This window comes from Arachis ipaensis, chromosome B2 (assembly GCF_059453495.1).
Source record: "Arachis ipaensis isolate K30076 ecotype BB chromosome B2, ASM5945349v1, whole genome shotgun sequence".
Classification (NCBI taxonomy): Eukaryota; Viridiplantae; Streptophyta; class Magnoliopsida; order Fabales; family Fabaceae; genus Arachis; species Arachis ipaensis.
Window position 1 is genome coordinate 46,175,162 of NC_142437.1, and position 26,747 is coordinate 46,201,908.

At 29.1% G+C, this 26,747-nt stretch overlaps 1 protein-coding gene across 1 annotated transcript; it reads right to left on the reverse strand.

Moving 5' to 3' along the window:
• Positions 1–477: 477 nt before the first annotated feature.
• ARPC2B (actin-related protein C2B) lies at positions 478–13,611 on the reverse strand. The gene is given in 11 exon segments (XM_016327847.3): positions 478–716; positions 719–777; positions 1,517–1,574; positions 1,725–1,781; positions 1,880–1,971; positions 4,331–4,463; positions 4,546–4,623; positions 5,741–5,907; positions 11,891–12,098; positions 12,478–12,544; positions 13,472–13,611. Coding segments are annotated over 11 exon segments (1,026 nt in total). The 5' UTR covers positions 13,531–13,611; the 3' UTR covers positions 478–668.
• Between the last annotated feature and the right edge of the window lie 13,136 nt (positions 13,612–26,747).

Sequence of the window (26,747 nt, forward strand, 5' to 3'; positions counted from 1 at the left end):
TTTATAGATAAGACTAAAAAAAATATTAAAAAAAAATATTTAAAAATAAAATATTACACTTTAACCTCTAAAATAAAAAATTTAAAATTTAAAAAATTTAAAATTTTTTTTACAGATACTACAAAGATACTGTTGTTGCCAAATATTGGCCAAAATATTTTGGATAGAGACGTCGATATGTCATTGCCAGACTAATTCCTTGTGATCCGTTGACATACTCTAAAATGTTTAAGATACTCATCAACATTGAGAAGAGCTCTGATTAATTAGTGTTTTTGTTCCTTCCATCGAATGTTCGAGTAAGAGACATGTCCTATAAACATCTATTCCAATCACTAGTTGTTTCAATGATTTCCAGACATTACATTTTAGTTAATATTTTAAATCATATGTCGTACGAATATGGTACTTCTTTACAATCAAGAAGTTGATAACTGAATATCGTACGTCTTTACAATCAAGAAGTTGAAAGTCAGATTTTATAGTAAGACATGAATGAAAATTGTGTGATCAATAGTTGTCTTTCACGTCCAGCTAACATAATTGAAGACCATATCCATATATTACATAGAAACTAATAAAGCATCTAATCCAACTTCGTATATTCTCTTGAAGAAAATTTTGGTAACCTCAACCACCGTTGCCGAAATCGTCCAAATCCTTGAATCTTAAGTCGAAAGTGAATCCTCTTTAGTTTTCTTCCAAGGTTGCCCCATCTTTGTTTCAGGATGCTGTATTTAGATGATCTTACTAGTCTTTTTGTACTACATCCTGCATCTTAAAAAGAAATCATAAATGAACAAAGAGGATGATGTAAAGAAATTTTATTCAATTTCCAACGTTATATTCTCTTCTATCTATATAGTGCACGTTATATTAGACAAGTTTAGAACCTAAAATTGAAATAACAGCAAATCCATTATGATCGCTACCAAATTTTGTTTCACACATATAACATATTAGTTCTGAACGAGAAGAAATTAACAAATTAAATATCTTTTATTTTTTCAAATATTAAAAAAAAAATAGTTTCTAATATAAAACAATAAAAGAGTTAATTTGATCTTTTACTTTCTAATAAATGAAAAGAAAATTTATTTTTTTAAAAAGGAACCACTCTGTCTTTCATCAATTAAATATTAAGAACTAATACATTTGATATTTTAAAGGGTAGGAACTAATTTGTCAATTTATTTTGTTAGAAACTAATTCATTTGATGCAGAATTTATTGAAAACTATTTTGGAGGGTTTATTCTTGAAATAATTTATTACTAGTATTATAATAAGCTGCTATTGAAGAATTGTTTTCGTTTCAAAATAAATAATGTTTAGATTTTTTTGAAGTATCTAGACACAAATATTGGGAAACTAATAAACATAGACCAATGTTTATTTGTCCAAATAATTTTTCAATATAAAAAACTTTTAGACTAACATTTAATTAAAACATAAAAAGTATGTTCATGAAACAAGTTTATACTATGAATCTTGGAATGTGATCGCAACATAGCTGACCTTGATGCCTTGTGATTTGTTCATTAACTTGCTCCAATGACTCTGTATGGTGTAGGACCTGCATGAAAAAGAAAAAAGAAAAAAAAAATTCATCAATGTATAAGTAGGTTAAGCTGTAAATATGGTATTTCTATGTTGTATACAAATTAAAAAAAATATATATTTTTAGCGAATATAGCAAATGTCTTTTTCTATCTCTTTTTCTTACCTCAACCAGATTTTCTAAGCGTTTCCTCATTCTTCTTTGGATAAAACCTTTTGTGGTCTGTGGTATAGAAATGCCAAACAAAATGTCATAAAAAAAGAATAGTTATTTGAACTAGAACTTGTGCATAAGAAGATATTGATATTAACACGTATTACCTTTACATGGTACCTAACATAGGCATTAAAATTTAGTAGATTCCAAACAGTTTTGTCTAGCCTTTTGCCATCAACATGGTGAGAAGAGATATCTGTTAGTGATCATGAAAACAATGTTAGCCAACGATTTATTAGAATCCATTTTACATGAAACAATTCTTTTTCTTATCTTATTTTATGTGAATCCAAATTTCAAATAATGAAATCACGAATAAACTACCAATTTTGTTTTTGAAAAATTCGATTTTGATTTTGGAGACTTATTTAGTTTTAGGAGGAGTTAAAATTTTAGTTTTTTTTTTTCAATCTTTTGGTTGTCTCTTTGAATTCTGTTGTTAAGATAGAAACATAAATGCGGAAGGACAAAGAATGAGAATAATTTTTTTTTTGTTTCCACTTTTATAAATTACAAGAAAACGAGAATATTTTGTCTCTGACCAAAAAAATTGAATATATTTGCTCCTGTCTACACAAGGACGGATCTTAAAAAATTGAAACCATAAGTATATATAATATAAAAATAAAAACTTAATTCTATAAATACTAAAATATGTAAAACTATGAAAATTAAAGGTCACTGGTTGGAAAAGCTGAGTCTAGCCATATTTATATAGGTGTGTGTCTAATATGCAAGAAAAAAAATGTTGTTTTTTACTACTTTGTCCTTTACTTTAAGGCTTAAGCTTTTAATTTTTGGATCATTGAATGAAAATTTTTTATTTATTAAAAGAGAAATATTATTAGAGAGTACTCAGAATTTATTATTTTTGGTCATTAGTTAGTCATTAATGTTTAAAATTATGGAAAAGAATATATTATTGGATTACTAGATCAAACGAATTGAGTTAATGACTAATTAAATGATGGCCAAAAATAATAAATTTTGATGGTTTCCTATCATTTTTCTTATTGAAATAAATAGATTAACTCAATATTAGAATGAACTTTTTGAACTCTTTTTTAAAGTGTAAAAGTTTTAAAGAAATAAAAAGTGTAGCACAATTTGCTTGTTCTTTTAAATAGATCACAATAGATGGAGCATTTTCCATAAAAGAAAAAAAATTATTTTATTAAAATAAATAGATGGAGTATTTTTCTAAAAAAATTTATAAATTAAATTGATCATTCAATAAATTACGAATTAATTATATTTTTTTTAGTCACTTCATTAATATTTTTTGTAAATGGTTGATAACTTAGAATATTAACTAATAGTAGCATATATGATACCTAACATGTTCAATTGGATATTAACTAAATATGTTTACGAAAATCTATTAATTTACCTACTAGATCATATGCGAATATAGTTTATGTAATTGAAAAAAAAGAATTTAATGGATTTTCATCAATATATCTAGTCAATGTCTAATTAGATATGTCAAATATTATGTATGTTGTCAATTAATATTTCATATCATCACTCGTTGACGAAAATTGTTAACAGAGTAATTGAAAGACAAATATGATTAATTTGTAACTTTTAAAGAGTCAATTTGATTAAAAAATCTTTTAAGCACAAATTTAAATTATTCTTTTACCCTTTTTTATTTCTTCTAGTTTTCTAATATAATCATGATTTAATTACTCTTTTGGTCCCTATAGTTTCGCAAATTTTTTAATTAGGTCCCTATACTTTTTTTTTCTTTTAATTAAGTCTTCGCGCCAAATTTAGGAATCTAATTAAAAATTTTGCGAGAGACCAATAGAATAATTAAACCTATAATCATTTCACTTACTATTACCAACCATGCATCCAACATACCAACACCACCAGTGACCCACTCACTACTACATTCAGTGACCCACCCACTACTACATTCAGTCACCTTAAACTTTAAATTCTAAATATTAAATTTTTTAAAAATTTCAAATATTAAATTTTTAATTTAAAATTTAAATTCTAAATTTTAAACTCCCAAATTTTAAATTTTAAACCGTAAATTATTATTTTTAAATTTTTTTACTTGAATTTTAGATGTTTTTATTATTTAATTTTAGATGTTTTTTTATGTTCAATTCTTTTTAACTATTTGACTGATTTTTAAATTAATTAGCTTTTTTAATATTTAATCCTCGTATACTCTTTTTTTTTTTAAGTGCCGTCATATACTCTCTACAACCAAATGAATTTCTATATCCAGCATATCTGCATTTGGAACAAAAAAAGCATCCATCGGAACTACGTTGGTGGTTTGTACTGCAATCAACATATAAAAACTTTAAATTTACATCCTCTAAACTGAAAAAGTTAATAAAGCAATAAAGTGAACCGTTAATTACTATTGATTTTGTAATTTATATGAAATGTGTGTCATACTCTCTTAATTTAAAAATAATTAATTCCTCCCTTTACCACTTTATTAACTTTCTCACATTAAAAAATTTTGATCCAAAACTTTTGTAGACAAATAGTTTGTGGAATAAATTGGTGTGGGATAATAGTAATACCAAAAGAGACAAAGCCTCCATTAGTACTCAAATCCTCAAAAGCTTCTCCTCTTAGCTCTGGAGGAGGAATGGCTGACCAGCTGCATGGTGGTGCCTTGGCATATCTATCTGAACTTCCAACATCCACCAGCTCCTTTCAATAGTCATAGTAAAAAATCAGTGGATAGCGAATCAATAACAAAATCTTGTCGCACTAAATAAAATCAGCAACAAACCTGGAAGAAAGCTGTTGAAATAATCACATCTGACTTTTCTGCGAACCGAATAGGGAATACTGCGATCATTTGTTGCGGCTGTTTACAGCATATATGATTTTGTCAATACCGAAAATTTATGCATTAAATAGAATGAACAACTTTTACATGGAAGAGTAGTTTTTGGTTACTTAATTGCGGCCATTTCATGTTTCTAAAAGAAATAACATTAACAAGTAATTATTTTTTTACTATTCCAACTCTGATTATTTTAAAGTAACATTCTAGTTGGTCAAAGTTAAAATGTATGCAATAATATTTGTTTATTAACAACTTTTTTTTGTCTTGTGAATCTGATCTAAAGGATCATCCCCGGTGATCTTTGATCTTGTACTTAAGGTACCATGTCATCATTAGATGAGTAAATATCGCTATATAACTCTTGAAAGATTAGCTCACTCACAAAATAGTACCATAAATATTTTTAATCATGTTGTGGTACCAAAAGATTATAACATTTCATTTTGTCTCCTGTGAACCACTAGTTTGCCTTTGGTCCTTACTGGAATACTAATTTGCTAACAAATTGGTCCTCACATTTTAAATTACACTTGTGGTTCGAAATTTATGTTTGTTTGAGTGTCATTAAATTATTAAAAAAATTTAAAATATTTTTTTACTTTAATTTTTAGTATATTTATCAAAATTTTAATAGTAAAAATAAAAGTATTAGAACAAAATATCTTTTTTAATATGTTTTTTATTTAAAAAATCTTTTTAACATAATAAATAAATAAATAATATTTTTATATTATTGAACCAACATAATTGTTAGATAAAAACATATTTTTATATAAAATATTCAAATATAAAATTACTTTTACTTTTTTAAAATATCTTATTAAAAAAGATTATTTGAAAAAAGATATTTTCGTATAAACTCATCCAAACATATATACCCTCAATTTTCATAGAATATATCCAACTTTAAGATATTATTTTTCATCACCAAAATGATTTTTTGAAGATCAAAATAATATTTACTCACTAAATTTAGGATAAAAATTCATAAATTCACAAGTAAATAACTTCTTACATTCTCTATATCGTTTTGTTCCATTTTAAGGTTGGCAATCATGTTACAAATTTGTAATGTTGTTTTTCTTTCATGGCATCCAACACTACTTGTTCAAAGATTTGGTAACCTAGGAATTACCTGTCTAATGACAAAGAAAGGTTCTCTTGGATTGTAGACTAGTTTGATGGGTTTGTGCATCCCCTTAATTGCATCATCAGAGTTGAAATTCCACAATATTTCTTTCAGCTGTGAACTCAAAATCACCGAGTGAACTGTTGAAATTTCCTTAATTACCTTGATATAATCTAGAACAAAGAATTAGAATTATATCTGTATCACCGTTCATGTTTAAAAATTTAATGTATTATGTGAATGAATGCATTGTTTCACATTTTATCATCAAATATTTGTTGTGAAAATTACACATTCTCTGTTAGAATGACAAATACTCTTATGCATTGACCAATAGTCTCAAATTTGAATCCAGCATATTAACGATGAATCTAAAAACTTTTAATGGTAGGATCAAAATATATATAACATAATAATAATTTTTATAATAAAAATGTTATATGTATATAAAAATTAACTATTAATTTTCTATTAATGATTATGTATTGTATATAAATATATGTGTTGTTTAATTCATTTTTAATGTGTATTTTATACTGATAGTTATTTTTTATGTACATATAGCATGATTATTGTTATAATTAAATTTTATTATTGTAAAATATGATTAGCCTTCAAAATATTTAATGTATAAATTAAAATATTAATTTAAATAATAATATATAATTTAAAATTCTATTTTTTAAGTTTTATATTTTAAAAAAATTGAGTAATTTTTTTTCTTAACAATACAATTAAATGTCTCGTTTTCTATATATATATCACTAAACAATTATTTAAAAATTCACTTCTCATACAATTAGAAGCCAATTCTTATTGATATTCATAGTTGAGAAAGTTCTTTTAATTAATGCAATGCTACGAGAAAAACTAAAGCTAATTTCAAAAGAAGATAAATAATACTCTTTCGAGTCGATTTCTGAGAAAGAACACCAATTTCATTTAAATCGATGATTGATAACTCTAATAGACATCTACTATAAAATTCTTAAATTGACTATTAAATACCAAAAATTAAATAAAAATTATTGTAAAATCATATTTAATAATTTAATAAAGGTAAATAAATATTATTATTTTGTACTATCCACAAAATTTTAAATTTTAGTGGAAGCACCTGTCCCTGAGCATATATATATCTAAAAGCTTGACATACTCTGTTATGAAGTTTAGTGAGTAATTTACTCAAACTTTTAAATTGGATTTCTGGAACACAATTATGTTACGTAGAAATATCAACAATTACGCACACAATTTATCAACTTTGTGTTTCAATTACTTAACGGATTCTTAATTTCTGCGATTGTGCGTTTGGAACATCTAGAAACCAAAACAAAACAAGAGAAGGAAACTTTATAAGATTTTAGGTTTACTATATGAAAGCAAGTGGATTAAAAGAATAACAATGTTATTTGCACACACCAAAAATTGATGCATCTATTTCAATACCAACTTTATCACCGATCAAAATATAGACTTCGTTACTTCTCTTCACGGTTAGATTTTAAAATGTATCTAATTATTAAGTATATAAGTTATATATTCAAATAATAGATCAAAGAAAGCATTTTGACTAGTTTGTAAAAGAAAACAATTAGTATAAATAAGCAATGTTGCATGAAAATTTCAAATGTCTGTCTTGCATGTATATCTTAATATTTAATACTATAGAATGGAATTTTTTTATTTGGGTAATCCAAGTGTCACTCAATGAGTAGTCTACAGAATTCATTTTTCCCACAATTTGGACCTCTCCAATGCATGTCCATAACATTGACTAATGCTAGGTAAACAATGACCATCTTGAATAATATAAACAACCACCAATCAAATAAAAATACATTACATCTTAATTTAATGCTACTAATTAAATTTAAGATTAATTTACTCTTTTAACCTTATTAATTTACATTGTTTACACATTGTTCAAAAATGTTATTGGTTACCTATACTTTTTTCAAATTGAAATGCCATACTTTATATGAGTGTATAAATTTGGCCATATATTCATCACCAAACATGTAAAAGCCGGTTAAATAATAAATAATTAATTAATAAATTAATTATGAGAAAAAAAAGTTAAAAATTTAAAATTTTATAATTAGAAAAAAATAAAATATTTAAAATATAAATTAAAATACTAATTTTAAAAGTTTTGGCTTAAAATTAGGCTAATAAATCAAAACAAGTAAATCAGGCCTATGTTGGACCCAAGCCAATATACATAAACTTTAAATTTAACCATTTCAGTACATTCTCTTGGACTATATTTGTTTGAAGGAAAAATGGAAGGAAAGAAAATGGAGAAAAGGAAATGAGAAGAAAAATAATTATTTTTTACTGTTTGGTTCTATGAGAGAAATTAGAGAAGAAGGAAAAGGAATGGAAAAAAATTGGTGAGACCCACCAATTTTTTCTCTCCAATGTTGGAAAAGAAAAGAGAGAGAAAACTTATTTTCTATCTATACTTTTAATATTATTCCTTCACTCTTTTCAATATATTTTATAATATAAAGATAAAATTGTTTTTTTATAACATTTCTTTCATTTTTATTTTTCTTCCATCCAAACACATCTAAGAAAAATAAAAACTCACTCAATTTCTTTTCTTTCTTTTCTTTTCTTTTTATTTTCTTTTTTTTTTTCCTTCCAACCAAACATAATCTTAGTGTGTGTAAGAGGGCACGGACAAGAAAAGAGAAGAGGGAAGAAATGCCCTAAGCTTACTATTCATTACTCCACAAAAATCCACATATCTCCCAAACCGTAGCTCTGATCGAAGATTCGTTTGCGGTCACGCATCGCTTTCGTCGTGCTCTTAGATTCTATCCAACCATTGTGGTAAGAAACTCGAAATTCTTGCCCCATTCTCAATATATATATATATATATATTGAGGTTAAAAATAGAATATTAAAAAGTTCGTGATTTATAAAGTAATTAATAAAAGTTTAAAAATAAGGTTTTATTAACTAAGTTTTAAAAGAAGATTATAAATATTATTTTAAATACTTCTTTAAAATTACTCAATTATATTAAAATAAATTATTATTATAATTATTATTTATCAAAGATATTATCTTGTAAGAGTATCATAATGCGTATTATTAATGATAAAGCAAGCAAGTAGAATAATCTTAAAACTTTAGAGAACGCAGACTTAATTAAAAAAATTTATAATTTTATTTCCTAAGATACTTAGTGAAAAAATGAGAGAATAGTGGGAAGATAATTTATATTATGGAATGATAAGAAAGAAAAGAAAGAAATAACAAAAAGAAAATGAGATAAGCAGAGATATATGGTGGTGAGTCTACCGAGATTTACTTTCTAGAGATATATCGGCCAATCCAGGGGATGGTCACACCTGTAAGATAGAGGTTACTTACAGATGTTATCAATACATACATTGGCTAGAGAGAGACTTATCTATAAGACCGAGGTTGCTTACAAATGTTATGTTTGTATACATCGACTCAAGAGAGTCGCACCTGTAAGATAAAGGTTGTTTACAGAGGTTATAGCACTGGAAGCCAAACTCAGACAAAGGTTGTTGAGTTAAGTCGAAATATAATTCAATAAATAACAGAGAATAAAAGAATTAAATGAATTAAAAAAACTAAAGAACCTCTACTACATGAGAGTAGAGAACATAAGAGAAAGAAATGTATTAACTAAATGAATCTCTATCACAGGAGAATAGAGAACAAAGATTAAAAGAATCTAATGAATCTCTGTTACAGGAGAGCAGAGCACAAAAAAAATGTATTAACTGAAAGGATCTCTACCACAGGAGAGTAGAGGGCAAAGATAAAGGAAAAACTTTAAAAGACTGTCTGTCACAAGAGAGTAGATGTGACCTTATTTGGGCCTTCGTGCCAAATGTATAGTGGGGACGCCCATACACTGAGAACTATTTTTCAGATGTAAGCATATTGAAATACATTTAAAAGTCACACTGTATGCAGCTTGGCCGTAAGACTTATATGCACACTGTATTTATCTGGAAAGCCATATCTGGGACTTGTGCCCGGGTAATGTCGGAAGCAGGTAGGCAACCGACACATGAGCTCATGGCCTGCATAGGATAGACATGCATCATACTTGGTTGCGCATACTTCTCTATGATATATGTTTCTGTGATTGTGTGTGTCTATGCTTCTTGACTTGTGATTTTCTCTATATCTCTAGTTTGTTAAAGTTATTTGTATTATGAGGTTTGTTGCTATTAGCCAGCTGTTGAAGATTGTAAGTATTCTGTTGCGAAATTTTTGTGTAACAAATAATAAAATGAACATAACTATACACTCCGACCCTACTAAGAACTCCCCAGTTCTTACACCCTATTTCCACCCTTTTCAGCTACAGGTGCGAAGGTTTAGTGCAGAGCTATAGGAGTTAAGTTGTTCGATTTTATTTTTTCCTCGTCGTTTATTGTTTTGGTTTTTAAAGGGGTAGGACTTGTATTTGAGGATCTTTGAATAAGTTTATGTATATAATGCTACGTGGATATATATATTTTTGTAATTAAATGGTTTAAAGTACTGACTCTTCATTTTCTTGGTTAAAACTTTGGTTCGTATTCGCGAAGGCTCAATATTAAACAAAGATAGTATAAAATAAAAAGGTTTAGAGGTAAGTAACACTTGGACTTTTAGTACGATCATGAGGTGCTAAAAGTTAGGGTATTACACCTAGGTTACCGTTGAATGAAAATGTTGATGATGGATTGTGATTTACTTGATATGCGAATTAGGTGTTTGATAAGTGTTATGCAATGGAATGAACGAAACTGAATATGTATAATTGAATTTTGGTGTGATATGATTGCCTATATTGGCATTGATATAGAAATTGGGCTAGAGGTTGAGATAGGCTGAGATATCCCCTATATGGTAATTCATGGTAAGTAATTGATTGTCATGATTGAATTAATGATTATATTAATGAGGATTTGGTTGTGTGATTGGATTGTTAACTAGATTATTATAGAAAACTTATGAAACTGGAATGAGTATATGGGAACTTGCTTGACTAGGTGCCGAATGGATATAAGATGATGAATGAGTTTTGGAATGCATAGAAGAGGTTTTAAAATGGTTTGAACAAAGTTGGATTTGAAAATTTGTTGAAACGAGCATTTCGTAAAACTTGGTAAAAAAAAAAAAAAAGAATTTTTGACCAATTTAGACGGTTCATAACTTGGTGCTCGAAGTTCGAATTTCAATAAAATTTGTCTTAAATTAAAGGTGGTGATGAGAGCTTTAAAATTGTTTAAGAATAATAAAAAACTAAATTTTGTAGAAAAAATTATGAATGATTAAAATTATTATTTTAAACTGAATTTTGAAATTTCGCAGAAAATTAGAATTTCTGATTTGCGTGTCCACGCACACTATGGTGCATGCGCACATCACAGAATGGATAAAAAGGCCCATGCGTACACACAAGACGGGAAGTGGCTTCTGGTGTGTGCATGCGCATAATAGTGTGCGTATGTACAGGTCCTATTTTTGTGAACAAACTCTGTTTTTGACTGTTTGGCCTTTCTGGCATGCTTATAAACCCATGTAAACCCTAAATGAAATGATATAAAGAATGATATATCATTGTCAAAGAAGATAATAGAAAACTAGATAGGAATGAAGACTTTATGAGTTCGCCTACCAAAGTGTATTCAAGTTAATTATTAGATGGGGTGAACGATTTTGGGAGGCGCAACGACAAAGAAGGAATGAAGAGGAGTGAAAGTCATTATAGAGAAATTTAGGGTAGCTGATTTAAAAAAAGAAGTTTTTCAAATTTTTTTTGTGTTTGAAAACAATAATTTAAAAAAAAGATTTAATTATTAATATTTTAAAAAATTATATAATTATCCATTTTAAATAATAACTTAATTATAAAATAATTCTATTATAGTTAAAATATTAACTTTAATTAAATTGAAATAACTCAAGTTATAAGTATAATTAATTATGAGATAACATTTTAATTAAAAATTGATATATTATAAAAGATAAGTTATATATTATTTTAGAAAGAGCTCGATAAAATTTACTTATTTTTTAATGTATTTTATGAAATTATATATCCTATTTGTGTACTATGTTTCCGGATAACATAGTAAATAACGTGAAATTGAAGGGTAGGTGCTAACCTTTGCCACGTGGAATCTTAGTGAGATTCAGCTTGAGAGTAAGTTGATATCCTTCTCGTGTAGATTCAGCAATTTCCACAACAGCAGGACAAAGTGCCTTTATCATTTCAATTGTATAGGAAGAAAGCTCATTTGTGGCAAGGACTCCAGGGCAAAGAGGTGCAGTTGATATCGACAAAAAAGCTACTCGTGGATCAGAGGCTTCAGACTGTAAGCATAACACACAAATACTCACATTTTTGGTTATTCTTTTTTGCTAAACGTTGATTTAGTCTTTAGAATCTGAAAAAGCTAAAGATCTAACTTTAAGAACAAAATAAACTTGTGAAACCTGAAAGTAAAAAGCACTTGCAGGGGGCTAAGTTTTCTTAGTCAAAAATCAACCAAATAAAAGAAAAAATTGATTGGGCCTAGTGCCCCTTACCCTTACCAAAAAAAAAAAAGAAAAAGAAAAAATTGATCAAATACTAACTGAATTTATTTTTTCTATACTTATTGCCATAAGCTGTGACACGCACATCAACCAAAAAGTAACAAAAAGTGAATAGTGCTCATATCGTTCAAGCAGAGTATGGTGAGAATTTTACCAGAATATGATATTCCGCTGACCCAAATTCATACAAGTGATGATCAATCTCCATGGGCTTCTCAGCACTGTCATTAGATAGAGAAATCTCTTAGATGCTATATCTCAAAAGGAGATTATTTTCTTTATTTCTTTTGTTTTATGTGGGATGAAATATGAAATTTCTAGTTTAGCTAGATAATTGAATACTTTTATTAAATGAAATTTAGTATTTGAAAACATAGGATCGGTTATAAGTGTATGTTAGCTGAATTAGCTAAGAGTGAGAATCCAAGTGTTCTAAAATAATACATTTTATTCACTGAAATCATCTCTTGCTCCTTCCTCTTTGTTTCAAAGATTAGTGATTATCTTTAAAGAATTAGTTTTCGATATCAGTAGTTTCCACCCCAAATCACAGCTTTTGTTTTGAATAATGACACTTACTTCCATCATAACTGGTGGTAAATCAATGTTTGGTGTGATGATTGTTCCACTGTACGCATGATTTTCCCTCTCACTCTAACTTTGCCATCATTCGTATTTTTCATTTCTCTACCTCCATGTTTTGCCGATGTTTATTCCTTCTTTTTTACGTATGCACTATCCACTTATTAGAATGTGCGATTTTATTCTCATAGTAACCCCTAACATTTACGACGTGCATCGTTTTACTATTGTCTAACGAAATAAAAGAGTGCTAACTCATCACTCCATTTGTCTGAGTTATTGTCGGAAAAGGTCGAGGGATCACTGTAGTATCGGAATTCAATTTCGTGGACGACAATAATACAATTACTAATTAGAACCTCAAAAACTAAATTGATACATTTACTTTTTCTTTCTTCTCACCACTTAAATTCAATTTCAATTTTACACCCATAATCAGCTGAATTTGAAAAATAATGTAATAATAAATAATTAAAGAACGAGAAACCAGGTGCATTATAACCAAATGGAATTGTTAGTTTCTCTATACCTAATTAATTAAAATCCATATATTAAATTCTTGTTACCTGTATAGTTTGAGCAGGATCTGATTCAAAGCAGGGGACGCTCTCTCTATGCATGTCATTTTCTGATGAGGGATAAGACTCTCTTCTTCTGTTGTGAGAATGTTAAAACTGAAGAAACAATTGTAGAATGTGAGACTCTTTAATCGGTTGTATGAACTTTAAGTAAAATTTAAGTTCAGTGCATATAATCATGTTTGGTAACCTTTGAAGCAAATCCACTTAGCCACACTCTTCCACTCACATTTCTTTTCTCCTTTCCTTTCTCTAATTTGTCAGTTTCCCTTATGCTTCACTCTATCCTACGTTGACAATATGTATCTTTGGGTATACAAAGGTTATATATAATTTTAATTGGATAAAGCCACGTAAGTACCATATATTCAATCATTTAACGATGGATTTTATAAAATATTATTTAGATAAAAAAATATTTAACAATGTAAGATTTATTTTAATTATGTCAGTATCATTTAATCCTAACCTAATACAAAAATAGTACTACTGAAAAAAAAATATATTCTAACTTTAGTATTTAATAAAAAAATTGATTATTTTGCTGTAAATAATTTGATTATTCTAATATAAAATGTTTTTATTATTTTTACGGTCATTGTTAAAAGAAATGTATAAAAAAAAAATATAAATATTACATGTATACCTTAGTTAATAAGTTCGTGATGCTCGAGTCTCAATAGACTATTGGACATATAGTATAATGACTTATCATAAATGTTAATTATGCTGTCATATATATAATAGGAAGACTTTCTGGGAATTTTATTTTATATAAATTAAATAAATATATTATTTACGAATATAAACAATTTGCAGCAAGTTTATAAAAGGATTTTTTATTTAAATAAATAAAATAAATTTAATAATTACCAAAATATTTATCTAAATAAATATTCTTCTCTTATCTCGTTTACACGATAAACGAAATAATTTTGCATGTATAGTATAAATGAGATAAAAGAGGTATATGCACACGTGTTTATCTTGTTTACAGTGTAAACGAGATAAATGTATTTTTTTTTTAAAAAATTGAAAATAATAAAAAATATTAATAATATTAATAATCCAAACTTTTGGCATGTAATTAGTACATAAAAATGTTGGTAAAAGAGATTAAAATAGATATGTTTGATCAATTTTAGTCCATTTTAAATGATAGGGATTAAACGAGATAATAGAGGAATATTTATACTGTAAACGAAATATGTGAAAATTTGGAAATATTTTTAGTCCATTTCGTTTATACTGTAAATGAAATATGTGAAAATTTCTAAATACATATTACGGGTGCACACGTAATACGTAGAAGTTGACGTACTCCACGTACGTTTAAAATTATTTCGTTTATACTATAAACGAAATACGAGTACATATAATTATAAAAAAATTAATTTTTATAGGTATAAAATATAATTTTTAAAATAATAAAATAGTATTAAAAATATAATTTTGACCGATTTAAAAAATTAATTTCGATATATGTTTGTTACTGTCTTAATTAATTTATATAATTCGAATCACTCCAATTCGAATTAGTAAATGTAGAAAACTATGCGTAAATCGAAATAGCTTTTTTCGAATTATTGTGTGTCGCGTGCATAGATAAATCGAATTATGATGATTTGATTTATTAAGGTATGTCCTATGCATGCATAAATCGACTCAGCTTCGATTTGCATTTCTTAGTAATTCAAGTTAGTCTGATTCGATTTAGTATGAGAGTTGCTAAATCGAATTAGACTCATTCGATTTACATAGAGATATAAATAAGGGAGATCTATATAACGTTTTCAGGTTTGGGTAAATTGTGTAATTTTTTATTGGATTTGGTTTATTTCTACGTTCTACCCTATAAATTATTCAGGGCTGCTACACGTCCATATAACCATATAACCATATAGGCCCAAGCTCAAATTGTTTCAAGCGCATTAAATGTAGAGTGAGAAACACGCGCCACACAAAAAACCTCTCGTTTTCCCATTTGCGCTTCATTATGAACGAACGTTACATCTTCAACACGAAACCAATACCCCAAAAAACTCACTCTCTTCGAATCTCTATGAACATCACTCAAACTTCAATCACATTCTTTGTGAAAACCACTGCTGCAAATGAATCGGAAGAAGATTTTGCAAGCAACAACCAGAAACAAACGAAAGCAGCAACAAAGACTACAAAAGGTATGAGAAAACTACTGTTTATTTAAAATCTTACAATATCGCGTTTCACCTAGTTTCATTTCAATTTTACTGGGTTGATTTGCTTCGTTTAGTGGATTGAACTATTGTGAATGATTTTTACAGTATAACTAGGGCTTTAAGATATAATTGCTTGTTCTTATTGGTTTGGATAGTTTAATTAGAGCTCTGTTAGTATCTTCAGTACTTATTTTCCATTGAAGAACACTATTCTTGTTGATTAAAAATTAATAATAATTTATTAACCACATTAACGTTTTTCGGTTCGGTGGCCTTTGTGATTTTGGTTCTGTGCATGAAGGATTTTCAGTTCGGTAGGTTGTTGATGTATTGAATGAGTTTTGTTTAAAAAAATTCACATTAGAGACAAGTCTTTCACTTTGATAATCCATACTACTATAATAGTATTTTTGTTGATTGAAAGCTGATAATCATTTACTAACCATATGAACATTTTTCGGTTCGGTAGCCTTATTGATTTTGGTTCTGTGCATGAGAAATTTTCGGTTTGGTGGGTTATGGCATTCTAATTGACTTGTTTAACATACACATGCTTGTGGTTGTTGATGTATTGAATGAGTTTTGTTTAGGACAAGTTACATTAGAAACTACTCTTTCACTTTGATAATCCATACTACTGTAATAGTATTTTTTTTGATTGAAAGCTGATAATCATTTACTAACCACATAAACATTTTTTGGTTCGGTAGCCTTTTAGATTTTGGTTCTGTGCATGAGGGATTTTTGGTTCGGTAGGTTGTGACATTCTAATTGACTTGTTTAACATACACATGCTTGTGATTGTTGATGTATTGAATGATTTTTGTTTAGGACAAGTTACATTAGAAACTACTCTTTCACTTTGATAAGCCATACTACTGTAATAGTATTTTTGTTGATTGAAAGCTGATAATCATTTACTAACCACATGGACATTTTTCGGTTTGGTAGCCTTTTTGATTTTGGTTCTGTACATGAAGGATTTTTGGTTCGGTAGGTTGTGGCATTCTAATTGACTTGTTTAACATACACATGCTTGTAGTTGTTGATGTATTGAATGAGTTTTTTTAGGACAAGTTACATTAGAAACTACTCTTTCACTTTGATAAGCCATACTGCTGTAATAGTATTTTTGTTGATTGAAAGCTGATAATCATTTACTAACCACATGAACATTTTTTGGTTTGGTAGCCTTTTTTATTTTGGTTCTGTGCATAAAAGATTTTCGGTTCGGTGGGTTGTGGCATTCTAATTGACTTGTTTAACATACACATGCTTGTGGTTATTGATGTATTGAATGAAATATTGACCAAAATTTTTTATTACAGCAAAACACAACAAGAAAATGGCAACAATGAAGGAGAAGGCACATTATATATTTATCCACTTTCATTTGAATAGTATCTATTTTGTATTATAAATATATCCTCACATTCAGTTTCAAAACTTACAGAAAACTCACTATTGCAGATGCCAAACAAAGACAATAGCAACAGTGTATAGGGAAATGGGTCAAGAAAAAAAAGATATTGTTGAAGAAATGAGATTTGGTGGTCTGGCACATGTGCCAGAAATGAACATCTCTAACACACTGCTGATAGAATTGCTTGATCGGTTTGATATAGAGAGAGGATGCATGAAAACAAAACAGGGGACAATAAACATAACTCCTCGGAAGGTGGCGGCTGCCTTCGGCATAACCAATGGAGGTAATACATTTTTCACTTACTGCTTATTTTCAGTTCATTGGTGTCCGGATAATTAAACTGGCCGTTTTTGTCTTATTTTTGCTACTAAAATATTTTAGGAAATCTTTTTCCTGAAAAGGTTGATTACAACAAGCTGAATACAACAGACAAAGAAATATTTGACAGCGTCAAAAATATTTTCTTGGCAACTTTGGCAAGGAATGTGTTGGAAATAAGTGTAGAAGGGGAGGAAAACCAGAAAAAATTTAAGAGGACTTTTGTTGTCTTCATACAAAAGTGCTTCTTGCTGCCCACAACGGTAAGTGTGGTGATGAATCCACATTCTATGGTATTTATTTGCTCTATTTTGGTGGATTTCATTGACTTTTCTTGCACTTATCCATTGAAATAGCATGCTTTTATGAATTCTTTCCTAATTGTGCTTAATTGTGAAAAATATGCTTTTCATGCTTAAATTGTCAATTTTAATTCACTTTTCTTCCATTCGATGCCTTGATATGTTTGCTTGAGTGATTTAAGATTTTGAAGGCAAGAATGGCTTGAGAAAGTGGAAGGAAAGCATACAAAGTGGAAGAATTCAAGAAATGAAGGATTTGGAAAGCTGTCCATCCTGACCTCTCGGTACTAAATTGGTCATAACTTGAGCTAAAGAGGTCCAAATGAGACGGTTTCAGCGGCATTGGAAAGCTAACGTCCGGGGCTTCAAAATGATATACAATTTGCTATGGTGGACATAAGTCTATGTGTCCGGACGCACACAACTTGTGCGTACGCACAGGTCAGAAAACAGCAAGTGTGCGGATGCACACATCTGTGCATCCGCACAGGTCCTGGCACGTGAGCTCATTAACTGCAAACCGCCGGGGGCAATTTCTGGGCCTCCAAAACCCAATCCAACTCATTTCTGAAGCTATTTCAAGCCAAATTGAAGAGGAATGAAGGGGGGAGCACTTAGGTTTAGGTTTTTACATGTTTTTGTTAGTTTTCTAGAGAGAGAAGCTCCCCTTCTCTCTAGAACTAGGGTTTCTTAGTTTAATTTCCTTGTAATTGCTACTTTTAATTCTTGTTTTAATCTAGTTTCTTCTACCTTTCTTTGTTCTATTGTCTTAATTTTCTTGTTTATCTTGTTAATTTCTCATTTTAGTTGTCTTTTATGTTTATGCACACTCTTGTCACTTTAATTTACATTTAATGCAATTTTATGTTTCATGTCATTTATTACTTTATTGAGTTGCTATCTTTATTTTCCTTGCTTAGTAGTTGTAGCATTTATTATTTTTTGTCATTTTACCATGCTTTCTTTACATTCCCACCAAGTGTTTGACAAAATGCTTGGTTGGGTTTTTGCTTAGTTTTTCACACTCTTGGTTGGAAAATTGGATAATTGGGAGAACTTGAGTGGTGGACGTCCATTTCCCATTGTGTGAGGGTTGTTAATTAATTTGGTTTCCACTAACGCTAGTCTTTCACTAAGTTAATTAATGAGTTGATTAGGACTTGTGGATTGAGATTAATTATACCTAGTTGACTTATCCTCGATGTAGGGTTAACTAATTGGGATTAATTCACACATAATTACCATGTTTGTGGTTTACTACTAGGATAGGAATCTTTAATTACCCACTTCTTGCCAAGAGTCCTTTTAGCTTTCAATTTCCATTTTCATTGCCTTTACTTGCTTTCATTTAATTTCTTGCATGTCTATTTACTTCCTTGTACTTTAATTTCTTGCCTCTTATAATCAACCCTCAAAATCCCTCATAGCCAATAATAGGATACTTAATTGCAATTCCTAGGGAGAACGACCCAAGGTTTAATTACTCTCGGTTATTTTAATTTGAATTTGACATTTGATTAAGAGAATTCATTGTTGGTTTGGACTATGCTGCTAACGTATTGATTCTTGATTCTAAACCGGCAAAAATTCTTCTTATTATGTGGCCTCCCCAATCCATAAGCCACCGATCTTTCATGTGGACAACCTTAGAGAATGGGATTGGGCAAAGCATGTTCTCAACTTCTTAATGAAATGAGTTGAAAATAAGAGAGAGGGGAAGAATCAGTCTGTTGATGGTTGTGTTTTTATATTAATGTTGATATACTTCCATGAAACAAAGTTCCCCCGCCCATTTGCACCTAATGCTCCCCCTGCACCATGGGTGGCCTATTGGACAAGGGAAAAGATCATTGAATGGATTTCATCCGAAACAACACAACCATTGGTAAGTACTATACTAAAATTCCCTGAAAAATTTGCTTTGAAATGCTTTTAGGTTATAATTAAATTATTTGTCCTACTTGCAATTGTTAGTTTTGTTCATTTGAATGTTTCTGCATTAAAAAATATTTTTCTTGATGAATAAATAGTTGTCATGTACTATTCACCATATGAATGTTTTTCGGTTTGGTAGGATTACTTTATTCGGTTCACCGAATTGTTAAATTGTTATTTTGATGATTAATTAATTGAGACCTTGTTTTTGTTTTAGGAAATTCTGTACAAAAAGTAAAAAAAAAAAGAAAAAACAAAAACAAGTAACTTGGAGAAAAAAGAAAAAGAAAAGAAAATAAAAAAGAAAAATGTTGAGAGGGATTCTTCTTCAGAAGAGGAAAGACTTTTCGAATCTGAATCCGAAACCGAGTAAGTTTAATTTTCATATCAATTTCATTTAATTTGTATTTGCTAAAATTTGTTCTTATGCGCTTGTTCTTATGTATTGCAGAGAAGAAGAAATAAAAAAATCACAAAAAAAAGAAACAACCATTGAAGGTGGTTAAAAAATAAAGCAAAAAAAAAAGCCTGTGCCTATAGATTCAGAGAGCACAAGCGAATCTAAAAACGAGTAAGTATTTTTGTTGATTGCATATATATCTATTTTCGTTCGGTGGGCTTCTAGGTTTCGGTTTAGCAGTTTAACTTATTTCGGTTCGGTGTTATCTTTGGGTTTGGTTGACTTCATCGTTAATGTCTTGTCTCCGGTATAAATTCAATGTGTTTATCTGTTTTACAGAGAAAATGAAACTGAGAAAACACCATAATAAAAAGAAGAAAACAACTAGAAAGAGTGGTAAAAACACCAACCCAACCTGAGAAGGAGTAAGTTTCTAGAATCATATTTTCTTTTACTGATACTTACATTTTAGGTTTCTTGATACTTATTTTATGAACTTTTAGAACTAAACAAGAAAAGACAATGCTGCCAAAAAAAGAAAACGAGCATTGGAGATAATAAGGGAGAAAAGATCAAAGAAAAGAAATGATGGAGCATTGGAGATAATAAGGGAGAAAAGATCAAAGAAAAGAAATGATGGAGCTCAGTCAACAAACATTGCTCCGGATCAGTTTGACTCTCCACAAGGACAAAATGATTTCTTTCAGACGTAAGATTCAGTTTATTATTCCCGAATTCTTTTTCTTACTTGGCTTACTTTTGCTACAACCTTTTCTAATTTCTATAGATTCAATTACTAATATTTATTTATATTGCTTAGGGTGCCGACTATAAATATTGATAGTGAGTAAGTCTTACAGACACAAGGAAGCTCTACACCTTCTGTAGATGCTGCAAGCAATACCAGGTAAATTGGTTCACTGCATATTGTATTTTCGGTTCGGTGGTTGCCCAAAAATGAATTTAATGTCTTTTTAGACCTCTGCTTTTAATCTTGGTTTCTAATTTTAATTTGTTATTTTTTTAGGAAAAATACCCCAGAAACTCCGGTCAAATATTTTAGAAAAAAGAAAATCTTCCCAAAAACGATGTCTAAAACTGCACAAGTGTAAGTTACAAATATTTATGTTACTTTTTTAAATTTAGTTAATAATTTTTGTTTAATTAATCAAAAGGAAATTGTGATTAAATGTAACTAGAGCTACACCTGAATCTGAATTACAAATCGTTGAGTTTTAACAACAAACTCGTTTTGAACCTTTGGAAGTGTGAGTGTTTCCATGTGCAAATTCTTATTTTTCAAAACAAATTCTAATTATTCTAATTATTCAACATTAACTTTATTTTTGTTTACATTCCTTAGACCTCCTCTTGCATTGTCTCTTCCAAGTTTAGTTCAGGAAGCGTTGATGAAGGATGACTTCATCTATGTCCATCCACAAGAGGAAACACAACAAACATCTAATACTGAGTAAGTTAATGAATATTTATTTACCACATGAATCTTGTTCAATGTTTACTGCTTATAAATGGTTTAATTATGGTTGAGTTGAAACCAAAAATGAATTCAATATGATCTTGTCTTTGGACTTTCTTCTGCTTATTACAGTTGCCTTCAAGAAGTTGAAAAGCACGGTGTTACAGTATCTCTTACGAGTTCTGTAATTCAAGACTTAATGAAAGATGACTATGTGTATGAAATTTCTAATGAAGAGTAAGTTTCACATAAAAATTCTTTTTATTAATTTTAATGGTTGTTATTGAACTGTTTTCTATTTAATGCAACAGCCTTGCGAAAGAACAAGAACAACAAGCCCAAGAACCAACGGTGCAACAAGAATCAGAACAAGAAGCACCTATTAATGTGTAGGCATTAAATTCTTTAATATCACTTTTGTTTAATATAATTTTGGTTCACTATAAGTTTGGGTTTTGGTTCAGTATAAGTTTAGTTTTCGGTTCACTATAATGATTAGTGTAATTTCTGTTTAAATATCATTGTTAAATATGATAATAGTTTGGTATAATTATAGAAATCTTTACTGTTTAATGCAACAGCCCTGCAAAAGAACAAGAACAACAAGCCCAAGAACCACTGGTGCAACATGAATTAGAACAAGAAGCACCTTTTAATGTGTAAGCATTAAATTCTTTAATATCAATTTTGTTTAATATAATTTTGGTTCACTGTATGTTTAGGTTTTGGTTCAGTATAAGTTTGGATTTCGGTTCACTATAATGATTAGTGTAATTTCTGTTAAATATCATTGTTAAGTATGATAATAGTTTAGGATAATTATAGAAATGTTTATTGTTTAATGAAGCAGACCTCTAGAACATCCCCGCGAAGAACCAACAGAGCAACAATCCAAACAAGAAGCACCTGTTGATGTGTAAGTTTTACTGCTTATATAAATATCGATAATGTTTACTGGTTATACATGGTTTAATTATGGTTTGGTTGAAACCAGAAATGAATTCAATGTGTTGTTGTCTTTGGACTCTCTTCTGTTTCTTATAGCTGCCCTCAAGAACTCAACAAGCAGGGTGTTATAGGGCCTATTACAAGCTCTGTTATTGAACATTTTTTCAAGGATGCCGATGTATATCAAGTTTCTGATGAAGAATAATCCAAAGAACCTCGAGTGACACGGCAATCAGAAAAAGAAACTCTAATCTTGTCATCATTTGACAGGTATGTTACTTGCTTTTCTTTAATATCATTTTTGTTTAATATCATTTCGGTTCACTGTTAGTTTGGATTTGAGTTCACTATTTGTTTGGATTTCGGTTCACTATAGAGATTAAATATCATTTTTGTTTAATATCATTGTTAAATATCTATCATCTTGCAGTGTTGCTCAACCTAAGGAAAGGGAAGATGAAAGGCCTTCCTTTAGCCTTGGGATAAGTCCACCAGCATCTCAACCAACTCAGCCCTCTCAAGAGAGTGATTCACAGCTTGACATCCTAGCAGAGGTGGTGATAGAGGCTGGAGTGGAAGCAGCATTAAAATTTGGTGAAGAAACATCTTCAGAACCAACCTTACTAGTGGCTTAAGTTTACAAAATCCCATAGAAAAAGACAAAAATCACGAACGAGCTGATTGATAAGTGTTATCATTGGATGACACATGTAAAACAGAAAAAAGATGGTACCAATGAATATGAACCATTATTTGTCTTGAAACATGAGGGACACTACGAGGGATTAAGAGAATATTTCACGTCTCTAAAGCCCAAAGAACAAGTGCATGCCGTGGTAAAATCCTTTGCCAATTACATTAACATTAATGATTTTTTTAAACACTCTTATATATTATGTCTCATAAATTTTCATCCTGTAGGTGGTTAGTATACACAGCTTGATTCTCAACGAAATAAAAACTAAGAACAAATATACATTGTGCCGATGGATATTGTGGTAAGTAAATTTCTTATTCATTGCTTTTTACTTTTTGGTTCAGTGAGAATGTTAATATTGGTTCACCTGATTCTTATGTCTTCTTTTGAGTACTTTTGGATTAAGAAATTTTTTTTCTTGAAGATTGAATGTTTTTCACGTTTTATTCAGCATATGATTTTTGTTCGGTTCGGTGAAATATGATTTAACTGATGTTGATTTTTCAAAATTTTATCATGGGAACATATGGCGACAAGTACTATGATAAGAGCATAAAAAAAGTCCACAGTTTTAATATTCAGCAGTATGACCACCATTGGCAGTTTATTGACAAAAGGAAACTTGCATCGCATCCATTTGTAAGTTGTAATATTTAAAATTGTTTGATAATTCTCTTGTTTGCTATTGTTTCCACTGAAATATTCTATAATTTTCCGAAACTTCAGCTATTTGTCCCAATTTGCAATGGATGGCATTGATGGTTGTGGATTGCTGATATAAACAATAAAAAGTTCTATGTCCTTGACCCTATTAACAAGAAGCCAGACAAAATACCTGATTCAAGAAATAAACAAATTTGTTGTAAGTTATTTTCTTGTAAATTATTGAAATTATTCTGTACATGAGAGGAGTTTGGTTCACTGTTGTTGGTTTTGTTTATTTACTTTTTTTTGTCTCTTTCAAAGTTTAATAATTTCCCAAATGAGGGTGTACGCTGGGGCGGAACCCTTAATAGAGGATGCACTGGGAGAGGAAGCAGAGTATATCCCATTGAATGGTCAACGTACAAGGTAAGAATCTTTCTCTTCTATAGTGCTATTTTTAACGTGTTTTATTTTATATACTAATGATCGTATTATACTCAATTCTTGCTTAGCTATGATTGTGGAATATTCGAAATGAAATGGCTGGAAACAATAGATCCACAAAAAATAAAGAGCGGCAAGAGATATGAATATAAAGCTTGGACACAAGTAAGTACTTTCTAAATTAATGATACAATTAACTAATGATACAATAAATACATATAGTTAACCATATACAAATACCTAATTCCATTTTCTATTATCACAATTACAGTATCATCTTTAACTAATGGTACAACAAATACACATAGTTAACCATATACAAATACCTAATTCCCTATTATCACTATTACAACATCATTTTCAACTAATGGTACAATAAATACACATAGTTAACTACATCACAAATAAAATAAACTTTTTTTTCTAAATTTAATTGGAAGTCCTGCTTTATTGCCAATCCAACAAAAAAAAAATAAAAATAAAGTCATAAATTAATAAAAATAAACTCAGAAAGACAAAAATATTTTAATTTTAAGCTTTGATTTAAGTTGAATCCAAGTGCACCTTTAACTCTTAATTCAAGAACCATTGGCAATTGAACATGAACCCCATGTTTCAATCTCTGATCCAACCTTACTTCATTCTTTCAATTCTATCATTTGCTCCAAATCTCACATCTTTCTAAACAATAAATAGAACTACTGTTAAAAGAAATATGCAAATATTTTTTTAATGCCACCTGCCCCTTTTCAAATTGAATGTGAGCACTTATGCTCTGAATATTTCTAACACATACATTAAGCATTGAACAGTAGTCCTTGTCCTTTGCTGCGGCCATATACAATCTGGAGTGTAGCCCATTCCTCCTATCAACTCTCTCTGAATCATCACTTCTAGTAAACAAAGAAATACTTTTCAATAAATACTATAGGTCAAATTAAAAAAAAATTTCTCAGTCATTATTTACTAATCATTCATTCTCAATAAACAAATAACACAATGTAAACTCTTCATCAACCTAGGAATCAAAACAAATGCAACTGTTCTCATTTTTCACAGTAATCAAAATTTATAAAAGGCAGTTACAAATCAAAGTAAAACAAATAGTAGCAAAAAAAAAAAGAAATAATTAACATAATTATTTCTCAATTACTCTTCATTGATATGGACAAACAATGCAATGTAACAAAATTCAGATACTCATGAATGCTAACATCACACTTTGCATTTCAAGAAAACCTAATGATGCATCAAACTTAATAACGAAAATTAGAAAAAAAAATTGCAGAGAACACACCACAAAAGTACTTCAATTTCATCTTTAAATTCATCTTCAGATCAACAAATATACACAATATGATATTACATTTGAGTATGTTCATGTCAGCTATCACTTTTGGTCTAATATCAGTAAAAGTAATAATTTCTCTAGATTCAAGTTCGTAACCAAATCTAATGCAATAAGGTAGCAAATCTAATGAAGAAAAGCATGTCAAGTTATGATAACCAAACTTTTTTGGGATGACATCAATGGGTATATTGTCAAAGCCAAAATAATGAATAGAAAACGAGAAACAAAAGGGTAATAACTACTCACTCCAACCCCCAAACATTTATTGATTTGGAAAACCAAATAAGTATAAAATATCCCAAAAAATTGCTAAATAAACAAAAAAAATTTATAATCACAATGCTTTGCCAATAAAGAGTAAATTCAACATGCCTCACATCGATTACAAATGCATGACAAACAATTAAAAACCAAAAGAAGAAAAAATATTAAAGCAAATAATAACTTTAAACAAATAGAATTGGTCCCTGGAATCAAATAATGTCAACAATCTACCATAAAATGTCACTGGAATTAAGCAATGTTAACAAAATTCTAGAATTGATCCTCATATAATTTGTTTTGTTTTATCATGCTGGCAAACCTGTTGTAAAAAAATATTACCTCCTAAAATTTTATGCCAAAGAAACAATAAAATCATTCTCAAAGTCATCATCATACAATCACTATTTATACATTAATCCCTCTTTTGGTATTTACTTAGTAACCACCTAAAACATATTTTTTTTGTAGCATCACATTTAAATCACATTTCAGACTAATTAAGAACATTTTGTAGTTGAATCCTAAATGAGAAATATCATTTTTTGTTCTTTATTATTCATTAAAAAACAACCTCTTCTAGAAACCATACAATAAACCAATTAAATTATATGGAATTCCTCTAATTTTTCTTGAATCTCGTGAGATTTCACATACACGGCTTTATCAAAATTTCTTGTTTGAAAATTTCTAAAATATAAAAATATTCTTGCATGAATTAATATGCTTAGAAAATTAGCAGATGCATGTCCCAGTCAGCACATATATTTCTCAAATTGCACAAATTAAAAGCAAACTCTATAACCATTGAAATTATACACATTTAATTCCTTAAAGACTACAACACTAAACCAAAAAG